Source organism: Citrus sinensis, chromosome 3, assembly GCF_022201045.2.
Source record: "Citrus sinensis cultivar Valencia sweet orange chromosome 3, DVS_A1.0, whole genome shotgun sequence".
Classification (NCBI taxonomy): domain Eukaryota; kingdom Viridiplantae; phylum Streptophyta; class Magnoliopsida; order Sapindales; family Rutaceae; genus Citrus; species Citrus sinensis.
Window position 1 is genome coordinate 1,568,322 of NC_068558.1, and position 14,546 is coordinate 1,582,867.

The 14,546-nt window shown below is 36.3% G+C and overlaps 1 protein-coding gene across 1 annotated transcript; it reads right to left on the reverse strand.

Annotated features, from left to right (window-relative positions):
- Positions 1-6,303: 6,303 nt before the first annotated feature.
- LOC102619208 (pentatricopeptide repeat-containing protein At4g13650-like) lies at positions 6,304-8,709 on the reverse strand. The gene has a single exon (XM_052438175.1). It carries the CDS (start codon positions 8,707-8,709, stop codon positions 6,304-6,306), a length of 2,406 nt encoding a protein of 801 aa, XP_052294135.1.
- Positions 8,710-14,546: the final 5,837 nt, after the last annotated feature.

Below are 14,546 nucleotides of genomic sequence, written 5' to 3' on the forward strand. Positions count from 1 at the left end.
GCCTTTCTAGGAATGGCTGTCCATGCACACATTGACAAACATTGGATTTTCAAATGGTTGCAATAATACGGATAGATTGAAACAGACTTACTCATAAATATTATGCATATTAATGCTGCAATACATGAAATAGAGAAAGGTGGTGTTACAAAAAAAATGTTGGTGTCATGAATTTGAAACAGGATCATTTATCTTGCATTAGTGTCAAGAAAAGTCAAAGAAGAAATGCCAGTATCATGAATCCTGTAGCAGATTCATTAGTTCTACAGCAGCAGTTACAAATAAGTCAAAAAGCCCTTTCAAGTAGAACACCCATCAACTTTCTCCTGACAGCTAGAACTTACATTCACGGGAGCCCTTTCAGCCCTTCATCAGTTCATCCAAGTCATTCTATTAGATCTTGCACGCACAACGGAAAGCTCTATTAGGAGGGTTATATGACTAAATGAGTAACAAAAAATAATGATCAAATTGATGCATCATCATGGTCGTCATCTTCTCTTCCTATCTTTTGCATCCCCGGAGAAGAATCTACTTCAGCATGTGATTCAGCAGAATATTGTAATAAAATAGAGCAAGATGGGTAATCCTGTTGGCCCTAAAGCAGCAATTTGACATTACTAAGTACCGAGGAGGTTTCCATGGAAACAAGGTGTATGACCCTCTGCTCCCTGAGACCTGCCCAAACTATATTTGAACTCACAAAAATCGGTCTGGCGATAGTAACATAAACAAATCATAGATCAATATTTAGAACCTAGCTAGATACCTATAGATCCTACACGCACGTGCTCTCAATCAGACAAGCTCAATGATGGTTTATATAATTTCCACTTGGTCACCAAATCAAGCTAACTTGTCCCAAGTTGAGATGAAAAGAATCTTGTACAGCAAGACAAATTAGCTGGCATGCACCCCAACTCCTGCCACTCTGAATAGCCGGTTTCTGGTATTTCATCCTTGTGCCAGGCCAATCACATTAGCTCCTGGTATTGTCAATAACATGTAGCCACTGCTATATATAAGTTCCGGGCAGAAGCAATAGGTCACATATCTATCCACATTTGTCAAAGCAATATTATCCCAAATCAAAAGAGCAATTAATACATACTCTTTACATCATGAATAGCAAGGTTATAGATACTCCAGCAGCTGGTGCAATCAGCAAAAGTCTCAGGAGCGCTAGGCCTCTCCCGAAAAGAGGGCAAATAAAGTGCAGAATTGCAGTAAATGCTTTTCAATCCATTGTTTCAGTGATATCCAAAGCTTCTCCAAATCGTGAGCAGCATGCCCTCAGGAAAACCTATTTGATGGAACATTAGAGATTAATGAATGAATACGATGGTATTATATAATGTAAAAATTTATTTTTCTATTATTTCTTCTTCTTGATTACTGCTTTTATCTTCTCTGCTTTGTATGTTGTTCTTTTTTTCCCCCCCAAAAAAAAAACGAAAATTCATCTTGGATAGTTTTCAGCTGCCAACAGCTAAAATTTTACTATATTCATAATGACAGAACCTGAGGGCATTTTGTTATGTTGTAGCAAAAATGTGAAATCGGCATTAATTCATAGTTCCAATAAACCCCTGTATCAGAGAACATGAACGGCCAATTTTGCATACAATACACATATTACTTGAACACGAGTTTTAACAAGTTTATCATAATTGCAGAAGGGAATGAATAAACATTTTATCAGAGATCCATCTGAAAGTCATAGAGAAATCAAGGGATATAATAAAAGCAAGAAAACTTCTAACTTTCTACAGTGATTTAGTTTAACAAACGTTGAAATTGAAGCACAATGTCTGTAGCACACCAAAGATATATCTTCACAGCTGTTAATCTGACGTTAACTGGCTCAATGGACACAAGCTTTGAAAAACCTGTCTCCAGTAATGAGAAATAAGTTCCCAAGTCAACAATTATATAATATTTCCCACCCTTGACATTTTCAATAACATGAATGAAACCAGAGGTCATTGGGAATCTGACAATATATTTGCACATGTAATACTTAACCACACGTGTTAATAATCAGATAGCCACACAAACATTATGTTTTCTAAGTACGAATCCATAATTAGTCAACTGCAAAATCACCTAATGGATTTCATTTGTCTTATGTTGGTTGGAAAAGAATCCGAAATTTGCTCGCATGCCTCCCGTCTGTCCGCGTTGTACTTCAATTTATACGTATGCTTCAAACTCTAAGCCCTCAACCTCACAGGGAAAAAAACAATCAAATATGAAAATGACCGATGATTAGAATCATTGATTTGTTAATTTATAGCACTGGAAGCAAGTAAATAATGCCTCATACTATGATACAACCTTGCCCGAGATTAATGACAAGTCAGCATGGGAAACAGAGAAAGAAGCCCAGCTGGTTGAGGAGCACACAAAAGGTCCAGCTCGTATGCGCAGGGCACCAACATACCTCAAAGATTACATTACCTAAGGAATATTCGAGAAGGCACAAAGAGAATGGAAAAGATGGCAGCTGTGATTTTGTTATTTTGTTGTGACTGTTTTTTCTTTGAATCATTCATTTGTTGGTTAGTTACACGTGTAATGTTGAGGGGTAAAAGATATATGTAGAGGGGAACACGTCATAAAAAAAGGACAGGAAAATGGCAAATATTTCTTCTTCTCTCTCTCCGTCTCTCCTGCTATCTCTGTTTCTCCATTAATTTCAATTCTTTTGCTTCTTTTTGCTGGAGTCAGCACTTACTCGAAAAGTGTAAATCTAGGATATAAACTCTGAGTTGCAGAGTTGTATCAATTGGTGCTTTCATTGTCTTCTTCTCCTTCTTAAAAATATATATATATATATATATATTCGACCATGACCGAGACAACAAAGACGCTTGATTCTGAAGTTCTTTCCGCCATGAAGGAGCTCCTTGAGAAGCAAACACTCTCTGTGCATCAAACCTTACAACAATACATGTCCACTGTAGATTCCCGTTTTGAGGAATTACAATCTCAAATCCGTGGGTCTGTCGGCGTTTTAAGTGGCCCTTCACGACCATCGGAGCGGATGTCAGCGTTTACAGAGGGTTCGGCTGGGGGCACAGAATTTTCCCCGCTTTTACATTCCATGAAAATGGACATTCCCAAGTTTGACGGCTCTGATCCGACCGGGTGGGATTTTCGCATCAACGAGTTTTTTGACCTCCATGGGACCCCAGATAATTTGCGTCTTCGCATTGCATCGTTTCACATGGAAGGGAGAGCCGCTGCTTGGTATCAATGGATGAAAGCTAACAATCTCTTAACCACATGGCGAAGTTTTTTGGTCAGTCTTAAGAGTCGCTTTGGAGCTTCCATGTATGAAGACCATCAAGGGAATCTTTCAAAGTTAACACAGACCACCACAGTTGCGGAATTTCAGTCTGCTTTTGAAGACTTAATGAACAAAGTTACTGGTATATCTGAGCCTTTGTTAATTAGTTTCTTTATCACGGGTTTAAAACCCGATATCCGTCGTGAGTTGTTGTTTACTCGACCTACTTCGCTCATGGAAGCCTTTGCTCTTGCTAGAGCTTATGAGGCTAGATCTGATGAAGCTAAAACAACCAGTCGTTCTTGGTCAAAGTGGTCTCCTACTACACCGCAAGCTCCACAAAATTTTTCCCATGTTTTATCGAACTCTTCCACTTTTAAAAATACCAATACTCTTGCTGCCCCTGTTATTACTACACCAAAACCACCATCTCAACCTCCATTATTACCAACCCCAAATTTACCAATCCGTCGACTTACTCCGGCTGAGTTACGGGATAAAAGAGAAAAAGGGTTATGTTATAATTGTGATCAGAAATATAGTGCAAACCATCGCTGCCGCAGCAACTTCTTGTTGTTGATGGGTACTGATGATGAGGAGTGTGTCCTGGGGGAGGCTTATGATGAGTTTTACAAGTTATATCCCGAGCTTCACCTTGAGGACAAGGTAAATTTTCAAGGGATAGGGAATGATACAACCTTGCCCGAGATTAATGACAAGTCAGCATGGGAAACAGAGAAAGAAGCCCAGCTGGTTGAGGAGCACACAAAAGGTCCAGCTCGTATGCGCAGGGCACCAACATACCTCAAAGATTACATTACCTAAGGAATATTCGAGAAGGCACAAAGAGAATGGAAAAGATGGCAGCTGTGATTTTGTTATTTTGTTGTGACTGTTTTTTCTTTGAATCATTCATTTGTTGGTTAGTTACACGTGTAATGTTGAGGGGTAAAAGATATATGTAGAGGGGAACACGTCATAAAAAAAGGACAGGAAAATGGCAAATATTTCTTCTTCTCTCTCTCCGTCTCTCCTGCTATCTCTGTTTCTCCATTAATTTCAATTCTTTTGCTTCTTTTTGCTGGAGTCAGCACTTACTCGAAAAGTGTAAATCTAGGATATAAACTCTGAGTTGCAGAGTTGTATCAATTGGTGCTTTCATTGTCTTCTTCTCCTTCTTAAAAATATATATATATATATATATATTCGACCATGACCGAGACAACAAAGACGCTTGATTCTGAAGTTCTTTCCGCCATGAAGGAGCTCCTTGAGAAGCAAACACTCTCTGTGCATCAAACCTTACAACAATACATGTCCACTGTAGATTCCCGTTTTGAGGAATTACAATCTCAAATCCGTGGGTCTGTCGGCGTTTTAAGTGGCCCTTCACGACCATCGGAGCGGATGTCAGCGTTTACAGAGGGTTCGGCTGGGGGCACAGAATTTTCCCCGCTTTTACATTCCATGAAAATGGACATTCCCAAGTTTGACGGCTCTGATCCGACCGGGTGGGATTTTCGCATCAACGAGTTTTTTGACCTCCATGGGACCCCAGATAATTTGCGTCTTCGCATTGCATCGTTTCACATGGAAGGGAGAGCCGCTGCTTGGTATCAATGGATGAAAGCTAACAATCTCTTAACCACATGGCGAAGTTTTTTGGTCAGTCTTAAGAGTCGCTTTGGAGCTTCCATGTATGAAGACCATCAAGGGAATCTTTCAAAGTTAACACAGACCACCACAGTTGCGGAATTTCAGTCTGCTTTTGAAGACTTAATGAACAAAGTTACTGGTATATCTGAGCCTTTGTTAATTAGTTTCTTTATCACGGGTTTAAAACCCGATATCCGTCGTGAGTTGTTGTTTACTCGACCTACTTCGCTCATGGAAGCCTTTGCTCTTGCTAGAGCTTATGAGGCTAGATCTGATGAAGCTAAAACAACCAGTCGTTCTTGGTCAAAGTGGTCTCCTACTACACCGCAAGCTCCACAAAATTTTTCCCATGTTTTATCGAACTCTTCCACTTTTAAAAATACCAATACTCTTGCTGCCCCTGTTATTACTACACCAAAACCACCATCTCAACCTCCATTATTACCAACCCCAAATTTACCAATCCGTCGACTTACTCCGGCTGAGTTACGGGATAAAAGAGAAAAAGGGTTATGTTATAATTGTGATCAGAAATATAGTGCAAACCATCGCTGCCGCAGCAACTTCTTGTTGTTGATGGGTACTGATGATGAGGAGTGTGTCCTGGGGGAGGCTTATGATGAGTTTTACAAGTTATATCCCGAGCTTCACCTTGAGGACAAGGTAAATTTTCAAGGGATAGGGAATGATACAACCTTGCCCGAGATTAATGACAAGTCAGCATGGGAAACAGAGAAAGAAGCCCAGCTGGTTGAGGAGCACACAAAAGGTCCAGCTCGTATGCGCAGGGCACCAACATACCTCAAAGATTACATTACCTAAGGAATATTCGAGAAGGCACAAAGAGAATGGAAAAGATGGCAGCTGTGATTTTGTTATTTTGTTGTGACTGTTTTTTCTTTGAATCATTCATTTGTTGGTTAGTTACACGTGTAATGTTGAGGGGTAAAAGATATATGTAGAGGGGAACACGTCATAAAAAAAGGACAGGAAAATGGCAAATATTTCTTCTTCTCTCTCTCCGTCTCTCCTGCTATCTCTGTTTCTCCATTAATTTCAATTCTTTTGCTTCTTTTTGCTGGAGTCAGCACTTACTCGAAAAGTGTAAATCTAGGATATAAACTCTGAGTTGCAGAGTTGTATCATACTATCCCCCGTGAAAAGTATGGAATAAAAGGTACACATGACTGACATATTGCCTTTAACCAAACGATTTGAATTATCAAGCAATCTTTGAAACTTGAAAGTCCCGGGAATGCAGATCCAAGGCCAAGGGTACACATGTTCTGCTTGCAAATAGCGCAATGAATTTCTACGCATCATAATTTGTACATGGTTAAGAAAAGATTGAACTTTTACAATTTCGCAGTTGCTACCATATGCTCATACAACTTAATTAGCTCCTTGTATATTTCTTTACTCTGAGAATGTGAACTATCACCAGCGTAGAAATGATGAGTGTATCCTCCGACATGAATCCAACTATAACCAGGTTCCTTGCAAAGAAATTTTTCTTTCATTTCTTTCCTCAATTTCCCAACATCATTCCACATTCCTGCCGAAGCATAGAGATTCGAAAGGAGAACATAAGTAGATTCATTATCAGGCTGAAGCTCAAGAAGTTTACTTCCTGCTAATAGGCCTAGATCAATATTTCCATATATGGTGCAGGCTGATAAAAGACTTTGCCATATATGAGCGTCAGGTGGAATAGGCATTTGATCAATGGTCATCTTAGCACCTTCTAGTAGTCCTACTCGACCAAGTAAATCAACAATGCAAGCATAATGTTCTAATTGTGGGATCAATCCATGAAGGTCAGACATACAGCTCAAGTAAGTATGCGCTTCTCTCACGAACCCAGCATGGCAGCATGATGTGAGCACTGCAAGATAAGTTATCTCATCCGGTTTTACTCCAAATTTGGACATTTTGTTAAAAAGATTGGATACTTCGTGATAACAACCATGTTGAGCATATCCCATCATCATAGCATTCCAACCAGCCAAACTGTCCCTGCATATTTTCCTGAAAGCTCTTTTTGCATCTTCTATGGTTCCGCACTTACAATACATGTCAATAACAGCACTCTCAACAAAGATATCCTGATCATATCTAGCTTTCAGTGCCAGACAATGAATTGCTTTTCCCTGTTCCAGATCTGTCATAGCAGCACAAGCCTTAAGGACAATGCTGAAAGTTGAGCCATTCACTTCACGGCATGAGCCCCATATGGTTCGGTATAATTCCAGAGCTTCAGCATGACAAGAAGCATATACTAAAACACTAGCCAAAGCATTAATGTGAACAGCATTCTTTTTATCAATCTCAGAAAGTACTCTCTTTGATTCATTCAAGGCATTGCATTTCCCATACGTTGTTATCAAGCATGAAATCATGGAATCATCCAGCAAGAATCCAGATTTAATAATATGTGAATGTACTTGCATTGCCTGCTTTAGAGATTTTGAATTAGACACTGCTTCAAGAATACTAGCCATAGTGTAACCATTGGGTATTAGTGAAAATTCAAGCATATGACAGAACATATCCAGAGCCTGATTAAAAAAGCCATTTTCAGAATATCCAGCAATCATAGAATTCCATGAAACAGAATCCTTAAAAATCAGATAATCAAAAATACTCCTAGCATCATTAACTTGCCCACATTTCCCATACATGGATATCAACGCATTTCCAATAGAAACAACCTCCATGAATCCCACCTTGTAACAAAATGCTTGAATTTGCTTCCCAGCTTTTAATATCCTCTCCCCTCCAACTGAAGACAAAAGATTGATCATCGTATACTCATTAATTTGAAAATCATTAAACCGCAGATCTTTAAACAGTCCAAAGGCTTCCACACCATCACAGGCGGCTGCAATCCTTTCGCTCCAAGAAACAACATCTGGCTCAGTAATTTCATCGAACATTTTAACAGCGTCCAACTTTTGCCCACACCTTACATACAAGTTCATTATGGCATTATTCAGATGATTACAAACTCCACTCAAAAAACCCACTTTAACACCAAACCCATGAATCTGCTCCCCTTCTTTAACATCAAACGATGCACCAAGCACAGCAGTCAAACTAAATTCATTCAATTCTAAACCTAAACTCCTCATCTCCACAAAAACCTCTTTACTCTTATCAAACTCCCCATTCCACACATACCCACAAACCATAGCAGTATAAGCCACATTATCAAGATCTAAACAGTCCCTAAAACACATCTCAGCGGACACAATTTCTCCACTTTTCGCATAATTTTCGATAAACCCACTTACTAAATAAACCCTTGAACTGAATCCTAGTTTCAAACAAACCCCATGAACAATCTCGTTTTCTTGCAGACTCCCACAAGCCTTAACCAAAGAACTAAAAGTGAAGGCATCAGGCCTCAAACCCTGATACCTCAACCTATCAAAAAGCTTTAAAGCGGGTCCAGATTGGCAAAAACGAGCCAATCCAGAAATGAGAGCATTGTAGGTGATGATGTCGCGGTTTTGGGTGTCAAAAAGGAATCGAAAAGCGCGACGAAAGTCAGCGAATTTGGTGAAGTGAGAGATGAGAGTAGTGGACAAAATGGGGTCAAGATGGTGGCCATTCTTTATGAGAAGAGAGTAGATTTGGTCTGTGAGCAGTGGGGAGAGCTGAGCGAGAGATGATTTGAGTGCTTGTGAGTGGTTGTTTTGGTTTAATAAGGTTTTGATGGAGGGTTTTTGGATAGAGATTGAGCGAGTGAGTCTCTTCATGCATGTCGTTTAACGGTTTTCTACTGGAGTTGTAACCGCTTGGGTATTTGGGGAGATTTCCCGCGGGAAGTAATAGTGAGGTGTGCCGTTTTGATTGAAGGAAAAAATAACAAATTTAAAATAAATTACCAATACGATTCTTATAAGGGTCGGTTATATTGAAACTCTTTTACTGTGGAACAATAACAATGATTGTACGGTTATAGCGATAAATATTAAATTTTTACTTATTGTTATTATTAATTGACAACCATTATCAATGCTCTATAGTGAAGCAGGTCCATCATAGTCACGATTTTATTATTATTATTGTTATTATAGCTATTATTTATATAATTGAGAACTACTGACTCACTCTTTTATTTATTTATTTATTAAATTTATAGAAATATATTTTTAAAATAAGTAGTGCCATACATTTTAAATGATGTGATATTTATCAATAGAGTGATGAGGAAATATGATTAATTTACTCCAATATTATAAAGAATCATTAATCACTTAATAGATAATAATAAAATTTAGAATTTAAAAAAAAAAACTTCAAATATCTATTATTACTATTTAGAAGTTTAGTCCTGAGACATACCTATCCAATAAAAAAAAAAACTGCATCTATATAGATTCCACGTCAAATACAATGATTATATTTTGTAGCATTTTGGTTTATAATTTAACGTGCGTTTGGAGCAACTTTACTACCATAGCGCAGCTACTCTCCACCCTATGTTCTAGCAGAATATGACAGCGCAACTGCTCCAAATACACACTTAAACATAAGTTGGTTTGTAAAACATGAATTTCACAATCCCGGCCATTGCCTGGTGCTACTTGCAAGTTACAAGCAACACCGCTCATTAAACTTGGGCGGGGATTTAGCTGGGGTTCACTTGCGGGGCAAGCATCATTTCTCAAACGATACTATTGACTCAATCTTCCCTCAACTAAAGGTACTGCCTTCACAACAAAATCTCTTTAAAAAATAGTGACTAACCATAATGCACCACGTAACTAATCTGTTGAAATTAGCAGCGTCAGCATTTCAATCCTTTGCCCAGTGACACCACATAATAGATAATACATTGCTTTCTTCAATCTTCATCACTCCACGTTAGCAAAAATATTATATTTTCTACAGTACCACCTAAAGTTTATTTATTTGTTAATCTATTTGCATACCCAAAATTATTAAAAAGCGTTCAACAAATAAAACAGAGGTAATTGAATAGAAATGATGGACGTATGCTGCAGTGCTTCTGCGCTTTCACGTGTACTTTTGTTTCACATACGAAATGTGTTTTCTTTCATTAGCGTGGCCGCTACCGTCGCAGCCCATGCCATGCCATGCCACCCTGCAAAATTTTCCTCCTTTCACGCACAACGTTGTTGGCTTCCTATAGAAGAATATTGATCAGGTGCGAGTGCAGCTAACAATGAATTACGGAAACAGATATTGTAGCCTTTACCCACTTGATACTTTGGATTTATGCCTGTGATGGGCAGTTAACAATGAATTATATACATCACAAATTCAGAGTTTCTGCAAGTTCACATTGGAAGAGAATCCGAATAAATTCTAATCTGATTCAACATGTGCGTTTTAGCCGTTAAGAGGATATAAAGGGACTGATCATTCATCAATTTGGAAGATTAAAAAGAAAATACAATTTAAGCTCCGTCTAAATAGATATACATTAAAAAGATGCGAAGTCGACTGTGTGTGCATATGATTGCAGCATATTAAGGGTTTATTAGAGTTTTATCCACACGTAGAATCATAGCATAGTTAAGGGTTTTTTGAGCATACATAAATTGGCAATCAGTACTAAACAATACAGAAATGAGTTCCTATTAGAAACTCGGGACTCTTTCCCTTCAAATTGAAAGTAATAATATTATATTTTTCCACCCGACTCATGGCCTGTGTGGCATATTGTACGTTATTCTTAAAAAAAAAAGAGCAAATTTATTAATTAGGTCAACCACTTAAGTGAGATCCATCATAAAAATCTCTTACTTCCTCGCTAGTAACTCTCGCTGTGCCAGAACTGTGGTGATTTGGAAAAGAATGGTGGCCAATGTGCATAAAACAAGGGCATGGTTGGCGCAAATTAAAGAAGATTCTCATGGGTTTGGTGGTTGTGGATAAACAAGAGTGGGTTGTTTAAATTAGTGTGAAAAAAAAAAAAAATGCAAGTGGGTTCACGCCAGCATTTACGGAGCCCAATAAGGGCAATTATGCGGCATTTGGTTGATGAAAAGGACAATCAAAGCAGCCCTTTCCAAACCACTTGGGCTCAGCCAAAATGGCTAGAAAATGGTTCGAGTTTCCGCAGATGTATTGTGGGGTTATAATTTAAATGTTCTGTTTTAGAGTTTCAAAACTTTAGTGAAAATAATTTTTTTTCTTAAAATGAAAGTTGGACGTCCCTCGAATATTTTGAGATGGTTAAAAATTTGAGGGTGTCATATCAAAATTAATATAAACGGGTCTCAATAATTTATATGGTGTAAATATCATGAGCAATAATTTTAAAAAAAAAAAAAAAAAGCCGCCCTTTCCAAAGACAACTCGACTGCTGCGTAAGGTGCCGAGTCCATTCAATGTAGCATTGACGAAATTTGTCAAGCTGAGGCAACAAGCTAAAATTAAATTATACTTTTCACTTTCCTTTACGATACTACATTTTACTCTCACCTCCTTTGTTATTTATCTGAACAAGATTGTTTGGCGATTATAATCTTTTAAAATTTTGCCTTAAATAAGAAGAAGCTTTTGGCTTCACAAAACTACCAATATCAATCAGTCTTGCTTGGTCACTTAATGTTTTGTGCTCTTGTCAAACATAAATGCTAATGCCTTATTATACCTGGAGTAGCTGGCTCTTGACAGAACAAGCATGTTTGATTTATTCTACTTCGTTAAATTGCAAGAGAGATGTTTTATTTAGGCAGCAACTACGTTGAAGCAGTTCTAACTTAAAGCAACCTCTAAAACCGTTGGATGTATAAAATTAAATTTAAAATAATTATAATAATATGCATTCAATAATTTTAAAAGCTGTTCTATATTAGTGATACTTTAACAAAATTGAACCCTTTATTTTATTTTATTTGACAAAAATTAAACTTAAAAAAAATGTCAGCGTGATTTCAATAGTTAAAAGTCAGCTCAGAAAAGGTGAATAATTTCGTTTTGTCATCGTGCAAAACTTTACGAGGTTTGCAGTTTTCATGCCGTTCAATATTCACATTAATTATTTTAATAAACAGCTTTTTATTTGCAAAAGAAAAGTGATTACCCTCACGTAATTCGTGCCATTAAAGTGTGAACCGCTTTGCGTTGAATTGAACAGGGCCAAATATTTTGTTTGTTAAATTCAAATGGCTGTTAAAAAAGCTAAGGCAAAAGGGGGTATATCACCACACACATGATAAGAAATAAAAATATTGACGCCTGCAGGAGGAAAAATTTTATAATATTATTATGATAATATAACCAATTGATGTAAAAGTGATATGTATAGTTAAATTTAATGTAACAATCACATATATGATATATGATAATTTTTAAAAAATAAAATCAGATAAAAAAAAATACTATTTACATTATCCTAATATTAGCGCTCTAAATCTGTATTGCATTAATTTATAAACTTAATGCGGCCAAATCCGCATAAATCAAACAGGAGAGTCGGGTTTAAGCCGCATTGCATTACAGATGAAAAAAAAAATTAAAATTAAGAAACTTTTGCAACGTTTTCACGCCAATCCTTCGTGGTTTCATATCACCCAATCCAGCAACACCAAATCGATTTGACAATCATCGCTCGACGCTATCATTGACGCCTTCACAGTGCTGCGCGACACCATAGCCACTGCTCCATGAAGACGCCTTCACTGTGGAGAAGACGAAGCCCATAGAAGAAGAAGAAAGAAGGAGAAAAAGAGGAAAAGAAAAATGGAAAACAAACTGAAGAAGATAAAGAAGAAGGAAAGGAGGGGAAAAAAAAAAAAGAAAATGAGATGAAGACGAAGAAAGAGAAAAAAATGAAAAAAGAAGAAACAGATCTGGAGAAGACGAAGGTAGGAGAGAGAGGAAGCAGATAATGATGCATTCAAAAATATTATCCAAAAAAAGAAAATTTTGAAAAAAAAAAGAGAGAGGAAAATAAAAAAAGGAGTAAATAAATAAAATATATATGTTCTTTTAATAAATAAATAAATAAAAATATTATTTTTTAATTATATAATTTAAATTAATAAAAAATTTAATACAATACAATGAAACACCAAATATAGTATAATTAAAAATTAATACAATATAATATTGAACCAACCGTCGTACAATATTATTATAATTCAATGTTAATATAATGCAACATAATATAATGTACTATATTAAAATAATAAAATATAATATAATACAGTACAGTGTGTGAAATGCATCATTTAAACACTTTAATTGTTGAGTAAACATAAACATAGCCATCGGCATTAGCCAGCAGGATTGCTGCCTCGGTTTCTATGAGTAGTTAAGAGTGAAGAAGATACAGTTCTTCAACAATTGATCAATTTTAATGTGACTAATCGAACAGATACAAAGTCAAAATCCATATCAATAATTATATGAATCTCATGGGCCAACTCTAAAGATGTCGATGTATCAATGCAAAAGAAGGGGGAAAAAAGAAAAAAAGGACAAGGGTCTACGCTGATGTTATATTTATTTAAAAGTAAAATTTATTGTTGGATACCCTCAATATTCATTGTTTTTAGGTTATGATCTCTTAAAGTTTGATGTTTTTACATTACGGTTCCTGTCGAATCAAATTGTGTTTTCTCACAAATTTGTTATATGGGCTATATAATGTCCTCGATGAACCAACCAGCTATTAAGGAATTGAGGTCAACAGAATTCTAAATCATGGATAAAAAAATGACAAATTTTCTTTTCCCAAAAAAAAAAAAAAAAAAAAAGAAAAAAGCATCGACTTAATTAAAAATATCGCGCATTTTTCGGCAAGCAGTTGCAGGAAAAAAAAAAGAACAAGATGCAGCCGTAAACGCGTCTTACCGTTGGTAATAACAGGTTCACAGAGGAGGGGAGGTCGGTGTGCAACAGTGCAAGTGCAATTATCTGATATTTTGAGTCCACCAAATTAATACGTGTACTCTCCTCAGCCCCCTGCTCTCTTAACAACTGAGAGCAGGTGCCCTGCAACGCGTAAGTCGTAACCAAACATGTCAAACATAAGTCAATCGATCGGGCCCATCAGTCCAATCAAGGGTGGCCATGGATGCCGCCCGCCACGGCAACCTACTGTAGATTTTTATTTAAACAGGAAAAATTACTGTAAGTTTTAATAATTATCAGATCTACCCGGTCCCTGTTATATTTTAGAGATTCCCTCGTTCGAAATTACATATATTAAAAAATTATTTGTAACAATACATAAAAATATAAATTATATAATACAAGTTATAAATTATAACTTGTATTTTAAAAAATAAATTTTATCAATGTAAATAAAAAATTAAAATTTTAAAATTAAAATAAATAAATAAAATTTATAACTTGTATTTAAAAAATAAATTTTATCAACGTAAATAAAAAAATTAAAAATTTAATATTAAATAAATGAATAAAATATACCAATCTAACAAAAATATCTCTATTATAAACAAATTATCATAAATAAGATCAATATCTCACTTTATTTTTTAGTCAATATATAAACATTCTCAACAGTACACAATATTTTTTGGATTTATGTTAATGTTCAAATTTTAATTTTAATATCCTATTTCATCCTTTTAATTAATACATAAGTATT